General features: G+C 55.4%; 1 protein-coding gene across 1 annotated transcript in view; it reads left to right on the top strand.

Annotated features, from left to right (window-relative positions):
• Positions 1–19838, top strand: part of PIAS4 (protein inhibitor of activated STAT, 4) — a 27995-nt gene that overhangs the window by 7247 nt on the left and 910 nt on the right. The window contains exons 3-10 of the mRNA XM_006902154.1: positions 14264–14348; positions 14510–14551; positions 14836–14926; positions 15037–15165; positions 15465–15570; positions 17030–17103; positions 17271–17431; positions 19689–19819. Of these exons, the coding sequence (XP_006902216.1) occupies positions 14264–14348; positions 14510–14551; positions 14836–14926; positions 15037–15165; positions 15465–15570; positions 17030–17103; positions 17271–17431; positions 19689–19819 (819 nt within the window). The remainder of the gene's footprint in view (positions 1–14263; positions 14349–14509; positions 14552–14835; positions 14927–15036; positions 15166–15464; positions 15571–17029; positions 17104–17270; positions 17432–19688; positions 19820–19838) is intronic.

Below are 19838 nucleotides of genomic sequence, written 5' to 3'. Positions count from 1 at the left end.
ATCCTTCTATCCATCCATTCATCCTTCTATCCACCCATCCATTAATCCTTCTATCCACCCATCCATTAATCCTTCCATCCATCCATCTATCCATCCATCCATCCATCCTTCTATCCACCCATCCATTTATCCTTCTATCCACCATCCATTCATCCTTCTATCCACCCATCCATTTATCCTTCTATCCCTCCATCCATCCATTTATCCTTCTATCCACCCATCCATTTATCCTTCTATCCACCCATCTATTTATCCTTCTATCCATCCATCCATTTATCCTTCTATCCATCCATCCATTCATCCTTCTATCCACCCATCCATTCATCCTTCTATCCACCCATCCATTTATCCTTCTATCCATCCATCCATTTATCCTTCTGTCCATCCATCCATTTATCCTTCTATCCATCCATCCATCCATCCATTTATCCTTCTATCCATCCCTCCATTCATCCTTCTATCCACCCATCCATTTATCCTTCTGTCCATCCATCTATCCATCCATCCATTTATCCTTCTGTCCATCCATCCATTTATCCTTCTATCCATCCATCTATCCTTCTATCCATTCATCCTTCTATCCACCCATCCATTAATCCTTCTGTCCACCCATCCATTTATCCTTCTATCCATCCATCCATTTGTCCTTCTATCCATCCATCCATTCATCCTTCTGCCCATTTCTCCTCCCGTCTGTTCATTCATCTACCCATCTACATTCACCTGTCTGTTCACGCGTCTGTAAATCCTTTTCCCCTTCTATATCCATCGGCCTGTTCTGTCCATCTGCCCACCCACCCATTTCTCATTCTACCCATCTGGCCACATTATTGAGGAGCACTGATGTCAGTTTGAGGTCTAGGGTAGGTCTGATTCAGGCCATGGTCTTTCTGCTCACTTGCTGTGCATCTGCGAGCTAGACAGTGAGTCAGACACAAGAACTGATGCCTTTGAGCTGTGGTATTCGAGAAGAGTACTGAACATCTCATGGACGGCCAGAAGAACAGACAGATAGGACTTGAAGATTCAGGTGCAGCCAGAGATTTCCTTGGAGGCAAAGATGATAAAGCTTCATCTCACATTCTTCAAGCATGTTGCTAGGCGAGGCTGTCCTTGGAGAGGGACATGATTCTTGGAAAGATAGAAGGTCAGTGAGAAATAAGTAGACCCTCAGCCAGATGGACTGACACAGTGACCGCTGCAGTGGGCTGTAGGGTGTCAGGATAGCCCAGAGCAGGACAGGATTCCGATGTTGTTCATAGGGTCACTGTGGGTGTGCTCGAAGGCACCTAACACCATTTGTCCGTCTGTCTGTTTATCCATCTGCCCACCCATCCGTTTATCCTTCTACTGTCATCCATCTAGCCACCCAGCCATTTATCCTTCTACCCGTCTGTCCGTCCATCTCTTTGTCCATCTATCCATTGGTCCAGACATTCATCTCTCCACCCATCTGTTAATCCATCTGCCCATTCATCCATTTAGCTACCCACCCATATCTCCATCTACCATTTACCCACCCATTGCCCCGTCTCTGTCCATCTGCCTGTCCACCCCTCCGTCCACTCATCTGTTCACACTTTCATCCACCTACCCATCTATTTATCCATCCACTCATCTATGTAGCCTCTTCCCATCCATCCGTTCACTCAGCTGTTTATCCGTCTCTCCATCCACTTATCCTACCCATTCATCCGTCTGTTCATCCACTCATCACCCTTTCGTCTACTCATCTTGCCATTTCTCTACCCGCCCATCTATCCCCATCCCCCTATCCCCCCCCATCCATTAATACATCCACTCATCCAACCACCATTCATCCTCTCACCCACCTGCCCATCTGGCTCTCATTCTGTCCACTCAGTCACCTATTCGTCCGTCCGCATAGCCATCCCCTGACTCCTCATCTGTCCTCTCTTCCATCCTTACGTTCATGCAGTGGCAGTTTGCATGCTTGCTCCAAGCTTGGGCACCAAGGCGTCAGTGTGACAAAGACCTCTGTGGCCACAGTAGCCCACAACGAGCCTTGTCCATTCAGTCCCCCCACATCTCCCCTGTGACAGGCCAAGCAGGGTGGCCGGGCTCAGCCAGTCTCCTCCATCTTCCTGTGCCCTGGACCCTCAGGATTCTGACCGTAGTGGGGACTGAACCCGCAGGGTGCTCTGTGTGACTGTGCGATGATGAGATGCCTTCAGGTCAGGGGCTGGGGTGTCACGGGGGGGTTGCCTGGTGCAGTGTGTCAGCCTGGTCTTCAGTGCCCACCTTCCCTTCCCAGCCCCTCCAGAACTCAGGAAGCTGCTCCCTTGGGTCCTCGGGGGTGACTACCCATAGTCCTCAAGGTCAGAATGTGCAGTCAAATTCCTGAAAACCCAGCGGTCCACAGAACAGGAAGGTTGGGGTGGGGGCTGGAGGTGACATTGACCGTGGCACTGGGCGACCGCACCCGCACCCCTCGCCGGAGCGTGAGCTCCTTTCCTGCCCAGCGAGCGTGGAGTGGCTCCCGCCCCTCAGTGTGCCACGGGCACCCCCCACCCCGACCCCAGTCACCTGATCTCCGGGAGCTGCTGCTCCTGTCTACACTGGGAATCACTCTGCTGGCAGCTTGGAACAAAGACGCCGGCCCCGCCCTGCTTCCCCACCCGGCCTGTCCTCAGGGCTGGTCAGGGCTGCCCGGGTGGTTCAGGGCACCTCCTCCTTGGTCTGGGGTGGTCTTAGACCAGGGGCTAGTCCCGTTTGGGGCCTGGGCCTGGCCACGCCACCTCTGCCAGCAGCTCAGGTCCCCATGGAGTGTAGCCGTGCATGGGGCCTATTTCAGGGGCCTCAGCTTCCCGACCCCCCGCCCCTGCCCATGACTGGCCCCAGCACTTGGTCGCTCCCCCGGAAGAGCCCTGCCGAGTCCGGACATAAATCACTGGCCGCTTGGCATGCCGTGGGGGAGGGGCGGGCAAGAGCGGCAGCGGGGGCTCAGGGACCTCTGTGTACCGAGGCTGCTAAGCGGGAACCGGAGACTCGCCCAAGGTCACGCAGTGGCCTGAGAGGCTGCTTCTGTCCAGCCTGTCCGTGCCGAGCCCCGCAGGGAGGCATCAGCCTGAGCCGCGCGAAGGTTCTGGACTCCGGCCCCCTTGCCAGCAGGGAGTGCGGCCAGCCTCTGTCCAGCCTGGGCCAGGCCGGCCTTGGGCACAGCTCCCGAGCGCGCTCGGTGCCGCAGGGAACCCGATAGGGCCTGCCGTGGCGTCTGTCTGCCTGGGTTGCCACCCGACCCTGGCCCAGCACTGGCTGTGTAATGGCAGAGGCCAGCCTTGGAGACCCTCCTGTGGCCGGAGAGAGGCCATTATGGGACTCGGCCAGGGAAGGAAGCACTTTTATCTCTGGAGCTGTCAGCCACGTGCCCTGTGTTCGTGTCCTGGGTTCCCCACCCCGTGGGGCCAGTGACGGTGATGAGCTCCAGCCTGCACTGTTGGGAGCAGTCAGGGCGGGCTTCTTGGAGGTGGCCATCTGGTCTCCAGCCAAGGCATGTACAGCACTGAGCCAGCAGAGCTGGGGCGGGGGTGTGTTCCAGGGCAAGGCCCAGCGGCGAGAGGGACTGAATGGAAGCTTTGTGACTGATGTGGGGGGGCCTTGGAGTGGGCGGAGGGTCCAGAGAGCCCAGGATGCCACTGGTCACGGGAAGAACAGAGTAGAGCCGAGCGGTGCTGGCCGTGGCCTCTCCTCCCTGAGGTTGATGTTCACTTCCGTCAGGTGCCGGCCGAGTTGGTTCTCACTCAGCAGCCCCATCCACAGTGGACCGAAACACCGGCCAGGCTGCCCCAGGCCAGGCCCCCAGCCCCGCTCCGTCCTCGCTGTGGCTCTGTGTGAGCCCCTTGCTGCAGCTGTTCATCAGGAACATCTTCTCTTTCCACTGCTATCCTCCCGGCCAGCCCCTCTCCTCCCGGCCGGCCCCTCTCCATCCACCTGGCCCCTCTCTTTCGGCCGGCCCCTCTCCTCCCGGCCGGCCCCTCTCCATCCACCCGGTCTCTCCAGCCGGCCCCTCTCCTCCCGGCCAGCCCCTCTCCTCCAGCTGGACGGGCTGGTCACTTCTAAGGGGCTTCCTGGCAGCTTTTCTTCCAGGACAGTGGTCCTCAGTTTGCCAGCACCAGCAAGCAAAGCCCTCAGTCAGTCCTTTGGTCTTCCTCTTGTCCTGCGTTCCCACGCACAGGAGGGAGTTGAAAATGCTGAGCCTTTGGTCGGGGGGTGCTCCTTCCAGAGTCAGCCCCGGGTGGTCCCGACTTCATCCCTTCACTGCCGCTTCCCCGGGTGTTGGTTGTGAATTCTAAGAAAATGAAGTCCTTTAACAACTGCTTATCATGCCTCTGGCCCAATTTTTATTTTAATAATTTAATGAACATTTAGAGAGATTTTGGATTTCTATTCATTCATTGCTGCACTTCTCTCCTTGCCCAGCTCTCCCCCGACCCCACCCCCAGTTCGCTTCTCTCTTTGAAAAGTAATAGAAAAACTCCCTCCCTGGTACACAATCCCCCCGCACCCCTCCCACCACTCCAAGTACATTCCACTATGCAACCTTAATTGTGGACTCTTGTGGTAACCATAATACCCTATCATACATCGCTTTAAAATTATTCTCTCGCTCATCTGTTTCAGTGCAGTATACACAATTTATCCAGTTTTTCTCAGTCTTACCCCAACCCTAATATCAGTCCCATTTTACAGCAGTGGCATCATGCAGTATTTGTCCTTTTGCGACTAAGATATTTCACTCAGCATATTGTTCTCCAGGCTCATCCATTTTGAATAACTTTTCATGAGCTCCTTGTTTTCAATGCAGCATAGTATTCCATTGTGTGAATATACCACAGCTTCTCTAACCATTCATTTGTTGATAGGCATTTAGGTTGTTTCCAACTCCTTGCTATTGTGAACAAAGCTGCAGTAAACATGAACAAAGCTGCAGTAAACATGGGTGTGCATGAAGTCTTTTTCTTGATGTCATGTGTAATCTGTCCTGAGGCTGTGGTCTTTGACCACCAGCAGCAGTTGTGTCAGGTTGTCTTAGCAGACCTCTGCATCTTGCAGTGGTTAAAGGTGCTTCCTCTAATCCATTTCCTCCCCCGTCATCCAGGTTCTCCAGTTCCGTGCTCAGTGTCCAGATTAGACAGGTGTGGTGAGCTGTGAGCCTTTCCTGACGTGAATCCCAGCAGTGTCCCCTTGTCGTGCTGGCCTGATGCTGAGTCTTGTTCTCTGTCCTTTTATCGCATTGAGACACGGGAATGAAGCATCCTCTCTTGTCAGCCCACAGCCAGGCCCAGCCCTGGACAAGGGTGGAGGCCTGAGTTTGGGGGCCACTCACTGGAGGCCCTGACTCTCTTTAAAATAGAAGGCTTACCTGGCAGGGGAGATACCATGATCACGAAGGTGGTTTTCCCAGGGCGAGGCTTATCCATTGCACTCCGGATGTGCTGACCCCTGCGATTTCCCCAAATGTGGGAAACTCGACTGCATAATTTGTGGTAGTGGGGGACTGCATTCGCGCTTTCCCCTGTAGTTAAAAGAAAAAAAGAAAAGAAAAAAAAAAATAGAAGGCCGGCCCTGCTGCTGTGCCCATAGCCTCCAAGACGTCCCCCTTGCAGGGCAGTGGAGTCACCAAAGGCCCTCCCTGTCTTCCCTGCCCTCCTCCCCTCCCCATCGGTGCTTCCCCCTCCCCTCCCCTCCCCACTCCAGCCACATGAACCTCTGCTGTGCTGTTCCTCTAACTCACCAGCTCTCATCCTACCTCGGGGCCTTTGCACGAGCTGTCCCTTCAGTCCTACTTCTCCAGTTGGCTCTTCTTTTGTCCTCTGATCATATCACCACTTCAGGGTGGCCTCCCTGATTGCCACATTTGAGGCACGTTTCTCTCCCTTCTTGTCTCCTTTTACCTCTATAGCTTAACCACCTGAGCCCATCTCCCCAGGGAGCATTGTTCATAGAATCTGTGTCAGCAGGGGACTTTGAGTGGGACCTAGGGACAGAGGCAGAGCTTAAGGGTCTGTAAGGAGGGACCACGGATTCAAGGCCTGGGGTATCAGAGGGGAGAGTAGGAGACAGCAGGATTGGAAGCAGAGTGGACAGGACTGGCTGGGGCATCAGTGAGGGGCCAAGGAGGCACAAGAGAGGCAAGGTGGCCGGCCACCCAGGTTAGGGGGGATTGCTACCGGCCCTATTTCATCTCCCACCTGCCTGGACCCCAGGCTCCTCGAGCTGGGGAACTATCTAGTGCGGGACACGCTCCTGGATGTGGGGCGTGTTGCTGATCCCCCCTGTGGAATGGCACTCCCAGGCCAGCAGGGTGCTTCCCATGGTGCTCACAGGGACCGTCCATGGTTTGAACCCTCCAGCCTTTCCTTGGGAAGCGGACAGGGCAGTAGACTCCCGTACAGACTTGAAGACCCTCTGGGGAGTGCTGCAGAGTCCTGCAGGGTAGCTCCCACTCCCTGATGTATTCACGGGGAAAATAAGAGTGCCGTGGGCTGCCAGCCTGCAGGGCACGGCCCCGCCCCGCCCTGGGTAATTGTTCCCTGGGCACCTGGGCAGATCTCAGCGTGTCTGCAGGTGGCCTAGCTATGCTCCCCTCACCCCAATTAGACAGCCTTCCTCAGGGGCCCGGCCAGCACTCAGCAGCCGGCGTCCCCAGGGACCCACCAAGCTGCCACAAACAGCCTGCTCGGTACATGGGCCGAGTGTCAGGACAGCAGCACCTGAGGGCCAGCCGTTCCCTCCTGCACCCATGAAGCTGGGTTCACGCGGGGGTGCCCAGAGTGGGGTCCACTTGACCCCTGCACCTGTTCATCTGCAGTTAAAATCGTGTTTGCTTTTTGGACAGGTGGCCTCGTCTCCCACTTCAGATTCCCAGAGTTCTGGAGCAGGCTTCTCCAAACCAGAACCTGAGGGCCAGATCTGTGCAGCCCGCTGCTTTGTAAATAAAGTTTTATTGGCACACAGTTGTGCCCATTGGTTAGTTTGCTGATCTTCTGAGGCAGTTTTCAGTGAAATACAACCCCTGGCCTGAGAAAATAACGTTCCCACAGTGGTCCTTTACAGAAACCGTTGGCAACAGTATAAAGCAGAGACCAGAGGGCTGGCAGGCCTGACCAAGTGGTCCCTCTGTCCTCGGCCACTCAGCAGCTGGCACTGGCCAGATCCCCGCCTCCCGTCCAGGGCTGCGTCGTGCACGTGGCTGCACCTGTGCCTGACTCTGACGCCCTCCCGCTTTCTGTTGCACAAACAGTAACTCCTCTGCACCTGCTTTTCCCTGCATTTTATTTTTGTTGTGAGAATATGCAGAGCAGACGATGCACCGAGGAGTCTTCCAGCCGAGCACCCAGCCTCCCTCTCTCCAGCTCTTCCTCCCTTGAGAATAGGCACTTCCTGTCCCCTGTGCTTCCGGTCTCGCCTCTTGTCCTTTGGATCCCGTGCTCGCTGTGGTTAAGGTGTTCTGGTTCCTGACAGCCCTCTATCAGATTTCTGTGATTGTAGATCTTGACAGGAGCAGAGTCCCTTATTTTTCTCCAGGGAGAAGTGGGTGGATTCGAACCTCTTGATGGCAGCCCCACACGGGATACTCTGCTGCGCGAGTTCTTACGGGATCCCAGAGAGCTAGATCTTAAAAGGACCGTGTTCCAGCAGACAGTCTTCACTTGGCTGCAGTATTCTTTGGTTTAAAGTGGACTTCAGGGGTTGAAGGCTTAAAAATCGTTTTGGGGGCCACTTCCTGTACCTGAGTTTTACATGAAGAGAGAAAGGGGCGGGGGGAGTGCAGGGAGCTTATTCTTTATCCTCGCGTAGTGCCTTCTGGGCCCTTGTGTAACATTCCTCCGGTGCCGTCCACAGCCATCATGTGAAGGGCATTGCCAGGCTCTTGCTGGCAGTTCTTAGATGTCCTTGGTAAAGCACAGCTTTGTGCCCGCAGCATCCTGCACGTGGGGGCCAGGGGTTGGGATGGTTCATTGCCATTGAGTTGATTGTGACACAGGAGGCTGCTGGTTGTTTTCTGTCAGGTCAGAAAGACCCATCGCTGGCCCTCCAGCGGGTTTTCAGAGACAGGAAATCACACGGGAGGAGATTGCCCCTCCCTCTCCCACAGAGCAGCTGGTAGATTTGAACCACGAGCCTTTGGGATTGCAGCACAGCTTCTTGCCCGTTTAGCAAGCCTGCACAGCAGAGCAAAATGGTCCTTTGCTGTCCTCACGGCCACTGCTGTGCCCAAGTCCACAGTCCATCTTGTAGCTGCGACGTCCAGCTTCTTGAGGGTCTTCCTCCATGCCCAGCTTGGTGTTCTCCTGCAGGGGGAGGCCCTTCCCCGCACCGTGCCCACAGTGTGGAAGGCGAAGCCTCGTCAGCCTTACTTCTAAGGAGTGGTGTGGCTGCACGGCAGTGGCACACGCGCGTGTGTTTTGGCGGTCTGTGGTATGGACTCGATATTCTTCACAAACTCCAGAGGCATCAGTTCTCTGCACTTTCTAATTAGCCCTTCACCTTTTGCGTGGGTATGAAGCTGTTAAACACACAGTGGTTTGAGCCCCTTAGTCTCGCAGATTATATCCTTGCTCATCAGTGCTTTGAAGAGGTTCTTTGCAGCAGACTCACTCAGGGCAGTGTATGTGGGATCTGGGGTTTCTTTCCTTAAACATACAGGCGGTGGCTGCTTTTTTTTCCTTTTTTTTTTAAGTTGTGATTTTTAACAAAAGTTTGCAGAAAAGTTGTATTTTCATTCATTCATTCTGCAAAGGAGACCCCGCGGTAAGTTCTCGTTATGAGCTGGTTAGCGGTTCACACCCGCACAGCACCTGCTTGGGAGAAAGGCCTGTGCTCTGCTTCCATCGGCATTGCTGTGCCTCAGAGAGCTCACGCAGCACGTGAGGTTCCGTGGGACGGTGCACGGGGGGCTCGGAGGCACCGGGTCGTTCTCGGCGCCCGGCTTCTGGTCCGGGCCCTGCCCCCCTCTGGTCTGCAGATGTTTTCTCAGTGGAGCGTTGTCACACACAGCAGCTTCTATTCTGTGTGCCAGTCTGTTTGAATAAAAAGTGACCTCAGGGCACTGTTGAGGGTTCAGAGTGTATCTCGGTGATGCCCTCGGGAGTCTTCTAGCCTCTCCTGGTCCAGGGCTTGAATACTGTACTGGTGGTGCCCGAGACCATGGCCCCCACACACCCTTCAAGCTGGAAACAAAACTCCCATCATGGCTCCATTCTCAGGCAGGTGTTGTTACTTTGAATCGTCAGAAGTGACTCACAGCTGCCCCTGAAAGCCTCCAGCAGGTGAAAGGAAGTAAATCGTGCAGGAGGAGATTGTCCACCTTTCTTCCTCCAAGCGGCTGGTGGACTCGAACCATGTGCCTTCGGGTTGTAGTGCAGCTCTTTAACCACTAAACCACCAAGTGACAGGCAGGCTCGTGAGATGAACCATCACACCGTGGAGGGCTCGCTCCTTAGAATCATCCCCATTCGCCCAGGGATTGAGCGCAGGACAGAGTGGGCAGGAGGACGGGAGACGAGTGTGGTCACATTGTGGGTACTGTCGTTAATGTAAAACAAATGTGTACAAACAGTTGAATGGAAAACTATTTACTCTGCAAACTTTCACCCAAATCACTGTGAAAAGGAGGGAAAACCAAATTTACCACCAAGTTTTTTAAAAAGAAAAGCATGTGAGTGCAGGGTTTTCTCCCCTTCTCTGGGGTCCACGCTCTGTGGCCCTGATTAGAACGGTTGCTGGCGGTGGCCGGCACCATCTCTGGCTGCTGTGTTCTCAGGGCACGTGAGGCTGTGAGTGAGTGCCTTGTAGACTTTCTCTGAGGTTCTGGCTTCTCTCTGCTTTGCTCCCGAAGAGGATTGTCCACTAGCTGTGTCTTAGAGGGCGGCTCTCAGGCTTTGAAGATGCTGGCCCCTCGAGGATACAGACCATTAATGCTGTGAGCAGTGTTCTGTCAGTGCACTGTTGTACCGTAAACATACTTGTACACAAGGGGGGGCGCGGCGTATTTTCATTTATTTTTGGAGGAAATACATCAAAGTGGGATTGCTAGGTCATCAGAATAGTCTGTTGAACTTTAAGAAACTGCGCTTTGTTTTCTAAAATGATTGGGCGTGTTGACGTTTCCACCGGCAGTGGCCGGGAGTTGTTGCTCCGTTTCCCTGTCAGCTCGTTCCCGTGCTGACCCTCCCAGTGGAGTCTGTCGTGGTCATTTACGGTAGAGTCGGAGCTGGCCCTCCGGCGGGTTTCCAGAGGCAGTGAAACACACAGGAGGAGGTTGCCCATCCTTGTCCCGCAGAGCGGCTGGTGGCCTTGAACCGTGTGCCTTCGGGATTGCACCGCAGCTTCTTGCCACTAGGCCAGCAGAGCTCCCTCTTAGTGGAGTGTGAAATCCATCCTACATTCCTGGACTACATCCACTGGGCTGTGTTGTATTGTCCTGTCTGTCCCTGGGTTTGTTGCGCTAATAGTTTATTAAGAACTTTTGCATCTGTTTTCATTTAAAAATTTTAAAACTGCCCAGCCATCGAGTCATTCCGACTCCTGTTTTTACGTACCCTCAAGTCACCTACTTCAGTATGCTCACAGGAACCCACTCACAGCTGACCCTTCAGCTTTTTAGAGGCAGGAAAATCAGAGAGTGGACGCTGCCCAGTCTTTCTCCTGTGGAGCAGCTGGTGCATTACAGCCACGTGCCGTTAGCTTGACAGCATTCCTGACCTCTAGGCCACCAGAGCTCCGTCCATCTCTGACGTCATCAGTACGTGCTGTTGAGGACAACTTAGCGTCCCTGTGACCAGCAGCTCGGAACCGTGTGCTGGCCACACCATCCTCATCATCTCTGACCCGCTTGAGCCCCTGGCTCGTAGTGACCTCTCCAGGAGAGGGTCGAGCTGCCCCATAGGACTCCCGAGGCTGTAAGTCTGGAGAGCAGCAGACCGCCACAGCTCGCTCTCGGAGCAGCTCTCCGTTCAGGCCGCCACTGAGGTTCAGTTCACAGCCAAGTGCTCAACCCCGGCCCCTCCGGCTCTGTCCTGGGAGCGTGAGGGATCTTGGGAACATTCACTTTTTAGTATCAGATTGGTCAGCAGAGTTATGCCAGTCCCATAAAATAAGTTGGAAATGTGTTCTTTTGTGGGAGAATGTATATAAAATGTTTATGGTGTCTTCCTTAAATGTTTGATAGAATTCACCAGTCCTGGATAATTTTTATGTAAACTTTTTTTTAAAAAAAATAGGACTTTAATTTCTTTAACAAGTAGAGAGCTACTGGAGTTTTCTATTTCTTTCCGTGTCACTTTTGGTGATAGACCTTTTTAGTAAAATTTAGTTCTTTCATTGAAGTTGCTGGTATATTGTCAGTTGTTCATTCTAATCCCCTGTTGAACTAGGAAATTGTGAGGTGTTTTAGAAGTTGGCAGTATTGTCCTTTCATTTCTGGCACTGATAATTCACGTTTTCTTGATTGTTTTTATTGTTCAGTTTGGTTGTTTCAGAGAGCAAACTTTCGGTTCCTTGGTTGTCTGCATTTTTCTTTTTGTGTAGGAAATCATTGATTTTGATGGCAGGACAGTAAAATCTTCCTTCCTTCTAGGGACTTTGCTTTTAATCTGTGCTTCCTTCCCTAGCTTCTTATGAGGGAAGCTGGGATCATTCACCTTCATCCTTTTTTTTTTTCTTTTTAAGTGCATGTTGTTGTTGTTGTTGTTGTTGTTGTTGTTGTTGTTGTTGTTGTTAGGTGCCATCGAGTTGAGTACGACTCATAGCGACCCTATGAACAAAAGATCTGTCTCAAGCTGTCCATGGGATGTTCAGTGCTCTTCTCCAACACCACAGCTCAAAGGCATCAATTCTTTTTCTGTCATCCTTATTCATTGTCCAGGTCTGAGATGCATAGCAAGTGATTGGAAAGACTATGGCCTGAATCAGACACACCTTAATCCTAAAGTGACATCACTACTCCACAGTAATCTGGAAAGGTCCCTAACTGCACATTTTCCCATTGCAATGCATCTCCTTATTTCCTGACTGCTGGTACCAAGGGTGTTAATTGTGGGTCCAAACAAGATGAAGCTGATGACAGTTTCAATCTCCTCTCCATCCATCGTGACACTACTTACTGGTCCAGTGGTAAGAATCTTTGTTTTCTTGATATTGAGACACAATCCATACTTAAGGCTGCATTCCTTGATCTTCTGCAATAAGTGTTTCAAATCTTCCTCACTTTCAACAAGCAAGGTTGTGTCATCTGCGTAATGCAGGTTATTGATGAGTCTCCCTCCAATCCTGATGCCACATTCCTCTTTATAAAGAGTCCGGCTTCTTGGATAATTTGCTCAGCATACAGATTGAACAGGTACGGAAGAAGAATATATCCCTGACTCACTCCCTTCCCAATTCCAAACCATGCAGTGCTCCCTGCACTGTTCACACAACATTAGGCTATGGTTTTCCCTCAGAACACTGCTTTAACTATGTCCCACAAGTTGTGGTGTATTTTGCATTTTATCAGCTTTATTACTTTTAGCTCTAATCATTTTTTTTTGGTGATTCAATGATTCTCAGCGCAACTGTATATCATTGGCACTTCTCTGACATTGAAGTTACTTACTGTTGTGTGTTGTTGAGTCACCTGCGACTTCAGTCTAATCTGGACCCTGCTCTGTCCTGTGCCATCCTCACCGCCTCTGACACACTCGAGCCCATCGTTGGAGTCACCATGTCAGTACATCTTGTTGTGGGTCTTTCCAAGTGTGATACCCTTTTCCAAGGACTGGGCCCTCTCCAAGACCTATCTATTCTGGGCTCTCTTGACAACATGCTCAGAGTTTGAGTGAGAGTTTTCACCATTTTTGCCTCCAAAGAACCCTCTGGTTTCACTTTCTCTGGAACATACTTGTTTGTTCTTTTGGTACTCCATGGAATAGTCTGTACTCTTCCCCAACGTCACAACTCAAAGGCAGCAATTTTTCTGTCATCCTTGGTCACTGTCCACCTTGCAGACACATAACAAGCAATTGAGAAGACCATGGCTTGGATCAGGCACACTTAGTCTTTAAACTGACGTCGTTACTCTTTAGTGCCCTGGAGAGGTTCTTGACTCCTGGAACCAATGGTGTTGAATGTGGATCCAAGTCAGATGAAATAATTGATGACTTCAGTCTTTTCTCCATCTATCAGGAGATAGGGGAGCGGTGGTGGCTTAGGGGTGAGGAATTACGTTGCCAAAGCAAGGATATGCGGTTTGAATCCACCACCTGCCCTGGGGGAGAAAGATGGACAGTCTCCTGCTGTGCAGTTTACTTCCTCTGAAAACCTGCTGGAGGGTCAGCTGTGGTCGCTTCCAACTCCGCAGTACACACACACCGTGATACTGCTTCCGGCCCAGTGGTAAAGACTTTGTTTTCTTGATGTTGAGGTGTAATCCTTGTCTTCAGCATCGAGCATTTTAAAGTCCTCACTTTCAGTAGGCAAGATCTGCGTAACACAGGTTGTTGACGAGTTTTCCTCTGGTCCTGATGCCACATTCTTCTTCAGTGTGTCTGGCTTTTCAGGTGTTTTGTTTGTAAGGAATGAATGAATGGCCTTTCAGTGTTGGTGAATTACCGTGAAGAACCTGTACTCTTCATCTTGTAGTCTCACTCCTGAACTTTGCAGGCTGCTGCTGGGCAGTGTGGACTAGCTTTGTGGTGGCGGTCAAGGCGGGCGCCTGGTCTTCTTCAGCTCTGTCCCAGGTCCCTGGGCCTCTCCTCTCCCAAGGACACTCCAGCTGCAATTCACCCCGCCCTAGACTCTTGTTATATATTTCCATTTGGACTTGGGAGTTCCGTTCTGATCCACTTGTGCTTCTCTCCTGGCCTGTGAGCGCCCAGAGGCCGGAACCTGTGGGTGTGTCCTCGCTGTCCCCACTGCCCCCTGAGTGATTAGGGTTTGGGGCGTGCACCCCTCCAACCCCAGAACCACCGCAGGGAGCTGAGCCGCGCCCCAGGTGGTACCAGCCTTGAGAGCAGGCTGCGTGGAGACTAGGTCGCGTGGCGGGTCCTGCAGTGCCTGTCCCACTCGGACATGGGGGCTCCCAGGGCAGGGAGCGGAGCCTCTGAACAGAGCGTGGGAAGGGGGAGAATGAGGTGTCCTAGAGTCTGAATCCTGGAGGGCAGGGCCAAGGCTGGCTCTGCCTGTGTCCTGCACGTCAGCTTCTGACATCCTGCCGCCCTGATAAAGGGGAGCTCAGGGCCTGACCCCATGTCCTCCTCAGTCCCACAGAACAGCGAGAAGATTCAGGAGAGCCCGTGCATCTTTGCCCTGACGCCACGCCAGGTGGAGCTCATCCGGAACTCCAGGTACCGCGGCAACTCGCCCCCCTGCCTGCCCAGGGAGTGGGCTGGGGGGAGCCCGGGGTGGGGGCACACCTAGAGGGGCACTAGGGCATCTCACTAAGGAGTGGCCCACGGCCCCTCACCATTGCCTGGTGCCCCTCTCCTGATTCATCCCTCCTCCACAGAGAGCTGCAGCCAGGGATCAAAGCTGTGCAGGTGGTTCTCAGGTAAGCCCAGGGGTGCTTGTGGCCCTCCCATGCTGCCTTCACCCCCTGGACCCCTGACTCTCTCAGGCCAACCCTGTGCTCTAGGCCTTTCTCTCACCTCCCCTACTCACTGAAAGCACCAGGGACTGGAGGCTTGGGGTGCCCTGTGACCCTCAGCTCTTCTGACACCAAGATACAGCAGCTCAGCTTGGCCCCTGTCCACAGCCCCAAGTGACTGTTTGGCAGTGGCCCCGTGCACCCCACTGGGTTCCCCCAAAGCCTCATGGTTGTCACTGCCCCTGTAGAATCTGCTACTCGGACACTAGCTGCCCTCAGGAGGACCAGTATCCACCTAACATTGCGGTCAAGGTGAACCACAGCTACTGCTCTGTCCCGGTGAGTCGGCCACCTGGTCAAAGAAGAGGGGGGCTTAGGCTGTGGGGTGGGGGCTGGTTGCCTTCGTCTTCTGAGACCCTCTGTGAGTGAGCTGGTGTGTCCAACCCCAGGGCTACTACCCTTCCAACAAGCCGGGCGTGGAGCCCAAGCGGCCGTGCCGACCCATCAACCTGACCCACCTCATGTACCTGTCCTCCGCCACCAACCGCATCACCGTCACCTGGGGCAACTATGGCAAGGTGAGTGTGCCCTCGCCCACCCCGCTCTCTTCTCCCCCAGCCCCGCCCTGCGTGCCCCCCTCACCCGACTTCCTCACTACCCACAGCCCTGCCTGAACCCCCTCTCTGTGCCTCCACCTGCCTTGACACCCTTCTTCCTCTCTGTCTCCCCCACCTGTCCCAGTCCTGCTCTCTCCCTCCTATCCCTCCGTTCCCTCAACTGGCCCTGACCCCCACCTTCCCTTCTGTATCTCCACCTACCTGGACCCCCACCTTCTCTCCTGTGCCCCACTGGCCCTGACCTTCCCCTCTGCCCCCAGAGCTACTCCGTGGCCCTGTATCTGGTGCGACAGCTGACCTCCTCAGAGCTTCTGCAGCGGTTGAAAACCATCGGAGTGAAGCACCCGGAGCTGTGCAAGGCACTTGGTGAGCGCGTGCCCCGGGCATCCCTCTGAGGGAGCTGACGTCTGCTGGACGTCCAGGCACCCATGTGGCTGGGTGGTTAAGGAAGTCTCCTCAGAAGAGACAGTGGATAGCAAGTGCAAAGACCCCAAGGCAGGACAGCGTGGTGGCTTCTGAGACCTGCAGGGCCCCAGGAGTGAGGACGGGGCAGACAGTCTGCCGTGTGGTAGGGCTGGTTCCGAGAGCCCTGAGCAGCTGTGACTGTCAGGGAGAGGCCTGCCAGTGGCCATCTGGGTCTGCCTACAGCTGTGGCCAGCCTCTGGGTCCTGAGGTATTTGTATGTGAACACAGCAGGAGGGGCCTGCTTGGCTGGGCCCACAGAGAAGTTGGGGGACAGTGTGGGGTCTTTGTGCCCTGCAGCATCTGTGCACCCCATGAGCCAGGCGCCTCCAGCCCTGGTCAAGCTGTGTGACCTCAGGCAGCTTCCCCAGAGCCTCTGAAAACCAAACCTTCCTCCCGTCCCGGAAGGGCTACCAGGAGGGGCTGGGCCTGGGTGCTCAACTCCTACCTCCTGTGGGCTGAGTTGTGAGAGCCCACAACCACCCAACCTGGAAGCTCAGCCTGGCTGCAAACCGAGCAGCCTCTGGGGTGACTGACCTCTGAGGTGGAGCCCAGGGACACAGAGCCCCAGCCTGAGTGCCACACCCTACCGCCTCCCTCTCCCCTCAAAGGGCCCTTTCTTCAGTCCCCACCTGCCTGCCTCTGGGACAATGGCAATGTTGACCGGCTGAGGCGGGCTCTCTGTGCACCCACACAGATGATTGGCTGGACGGTAGCCAGTGGGGCCACTGGCAGACAGGGCTGACCTGAGTCCTGGCATGCCCACAGAGGGTGGGGACCCCTCTTGGGCACTAACTTAACCCCACCTTTACCAGCTTGGGGTTCTCCGTGCCAGTACCTTCTAGTACCTTCCAGAATGGGCCCCAGGCTCCTTGCGCTGCTTCCACCCCTGCATCGTGGCACCTCTGTCTGTCCAGGTGTAGTCAGGAAGTCCTGTTGTTTTTCTCACTTGTGCCTTTCGTGCTGCACACCTGTTTATTAGAGGAGGAGGACAGAGCCAGGCCTGGCCCGTGACACTCAGCGAGCTGCCCGGGAATTTTCCGTTGTGGCCAGCCTGTGGGTCCAGTCCACCACAATAGCTGGGCACAAGGGGTGTGTGGTAGTTTGTACTTGGGCATGACTGATGTGACCTGGCCTAGAAAAGGCTGCCCTGCCAGGGGAGGTGCAGCCAGACGAGGTGGGAGTGGTAGTCATGGGGGGCCCCGGAGGGGGGTGGGGGGCCTGGGATGGGCACCGTTTTCTCAGGTCATCTCTTCAGCCCGTCATGGCCCTGAGTACAGGGAGGTGCACCTGGGGTGCTGGGAACGGGGAAAGGGGGCCGGCAGGGTCCTTCAGGCCCTTCTAACAGCCCACTGCCCTGCAGTCAAAGAGAAGCTACGCCTGGACCCCGACAGCGAGATAGCTACCACTGGAGTGCGAGTGTCCCTCATCTGCCCGGTGAGTGATGCCCCTATGCTGGACGCCCTCTTGCCCCGCCGCCCCACTCCGGGCCTTGTCATGGGCGGTCCCGGGCTCACTGGTTGGGGATGGACTTCTGTGGGGCCGGTAGAGGGCCAGGCTGGGGGCCTGGAGGACGACGGCTCGTGACTCTGCCGCCCCTGCAGCTGGTGAAGATGCGGCTGACGGTGCCCTGCCGGGCGGAGACCTGTGCCCACCTGCAGTGCTTCGACGCAGTCTTCTACCTCCAGATGAACGAGAAGAAGCCCACCTGGATGTGCCCTGTGTGTGACAAGCCTGCCCCCTACGACCAGCTCATCATTGACGGGTGAGTGGAGGCGCAGTGGCCACCCTACCTGTGGGCCCCTCTGCAGGAGCATGGAGCAGAGAGCCCCGAGGCATCTTTACTTTGACTTGGAGAGATTCCAGATTATTCCGTGGTGTGGCCCGAGAGGCTGGGTACGGGGCCATGTGAGTGTCGAGGGTCATGGTGTCGGGGCAGAGGCGGGCTCCTGCAGCCTTATCCTGCCTTCACGGACAGGAACCGACCACGTGGCCTAGCTGGATGGGGAGCCTGGACGCAGGGTTCTGTGACCTTAGTCTTATCACCACCTTTTGAGCGTCTGCCCACCCAAAGTGAGGGCGTCAGGGGAGCCCCAGGATTGCTGTGTATACCGTCCACCCAGGTGGCAGGGGCTCTAGCTTCCCTCCGGGCCAAAGGACAGTCTCCCGGAGTCCAGGCCACCTTCCACCTCTGCCGTGGTGGCACTAGCAGGGGACGTGCCACAGGAAACAAGGGCTTCTCACTCCTGGACCACAGGTTTTCGGTTTCTAGAAACTGGACCCCCCTGTCCACAGCACCTGACTTGGCTCCCGCCTGCCTCAGTCCTGGCCACTGTACAGGACTCAAGGTGTGGTCACAGCAGTTGTGTGCCAGCCTCTGTCCGAGGCCGTACAGGACCCGCGTGCCCGCCCCTGTAAGAGGCCACACAGGGCCTGCCGTGTGGTTATAGGAAGCATGTGCCCGCCCCTGTCTGAGGACACACAGGACCCACGTGCCCGCCCCTGTCTGAGGACACACAGGACCCACGTGCCCGCCCCTGTCCAAGGCCACACAGGACCCTCATGCCCACCAAGGCAACACAGGACCCACGTGCCTGCCCCTGTCCGAGGCCACACAGGACCTGAGTGCCCGCCCCTGTCCGAGGCCACATAGGAGGTCCACGGTAGAGTCACAGCAGGCACGTGGACCTTGGGAGACACCTTCGGTTTCTGGGGCCTGACTTCTCTGTCCTACACTTGGACTCTTGTCTGTGCTGCCCAAACTCGTCCTCACAGCTATCCCACCTCAGAGGTGAGAGAACTTAGGAAATCCCAGGTCACCCGGACTCAAACCCAGATTTGACGGCTTGTCAGGGTCCCCTCTCCAGAGGGACAGAGCCTTCACCCTGTGCCCCCGGCCTTGGGTGGCATGAGGAGGCCCCTGGGGCTGGGCACTTGGGACGCGTGAATGGCTGCTCTGTTCCCGGCCTGGCAGCTGCGAGGCCTGAGCCCCTCCCCCACCAGGGACACTAGGCAGCAGCTGCCCTGAGGGCTCCAAGGGGGCTTTAGGGCTGGGATTGGATGGGGCTGGGCACACAGCAGCCTGAGAGGCGTTCTAGAAGTGGCAGCCTGGAGTCGAGGGTATCTCTCAGACCACGCCAGGGGTATAGGGCAGCAGGAGCCACAGGTCTCCATCCAGGCTCTGAGGGGGTGTGGGAAGGGAGCGGGCACCTGGGGCTTTGGATGGGTAGGGAGTCTAACAGGTGGGAAGGTGCAGGCAGAGGTGACCAAAGGCTCTGGGGTGAGGTCTGTGAGCTGAGTGGGTGTCCCTCTGGAAAGTCACCTCAGGGAGCACCCGCAGGCAGGTGTAGCTTTGAAGTGGCCTAATCCCCGGCTCTCTGAGCCCTTGGACACAACAGCACAGGGAATAGTGGGGGCCACGAGGCTGGGTGAGAGTGGGGTGGGCTGGAACCCCAGCGCTGAGCAGGGCTCACCCCCACAGTCTCCAGGTTACCCTCCTATTCCCTGGCCATGATGTCCCCATGTGCTGGCCCTGGCAGGCCTGGTCCCAGAATTCCCACTAGTGGGTCACATGGGGCCAGCAACTTCTGGGAATGGCCTGTGTCTGGTCCTCCTCTCTCTGAGCCTGTGTCCTCTTCTGTCTGGTGGGGGGTCTGCCCAGCTTCTCTGGTCATGGGGGTCTAGGACCACCCAATTCCCTTTCCCCCACAGACACCTGCCTGGCCCAAATTCTTGAGCAAAATGACCTCTGGGCTCCCTGCAGGGACGAGGACAGAACTGGGCTGCCTGCAGGGACGAGGACAGTGAGAGCCGGGCTGCCTGCAGGGACGAGGACAGTGTGGTCTTAGCCAGGGCCCCGAGTGCACACAGGAAACGGACTCCACGGAGATGCTCTGTGTCTCCCCAGTTAGGGAGCAGGGTGTGTTTGCTGGGGGTCTCTCACAGGACAGGGTGCAGCAGTGGGGCGAGGGGACCAGTAGGAGGCATGGGGGCAGACCTGAGCACCTCCTCTTGGCCTGCAGGCTCCTCTCCAAGATCCTGAGTGAGTGCGAAGATGCAGACGAGATCGAGTTCCTGGCAGACGGTTCCTGGTGCCCCATTCGTGCCGAGAAGGAGCGAAGCTGCAGCCCCCAGTGCTCCATCCTGGTCCTTGGTGTGTTTCCTCTAGACCC

Source organism: Elephantulus edwardii, unplaced genomic scaffold (assembly GCF_000299155.1).
Source record: "Elephantulus edwardii isolate Elephantulus edwardi_28Jun2011 unplaced genomic scaffold, EleEdw1.0 scaffold00374, whole genome shotgun sequence".
NCBI classification, from domain to species: domain Eukaryota; kingdom Metazoa; phylum Chordata; class Mammalia; order Macroscelidea; family Macroscelididae; genus Elephantulus; species Elephantulus edwardii.
This window is presented reverse-complemented; position numbering and strand designations above follow the sequence as displayed.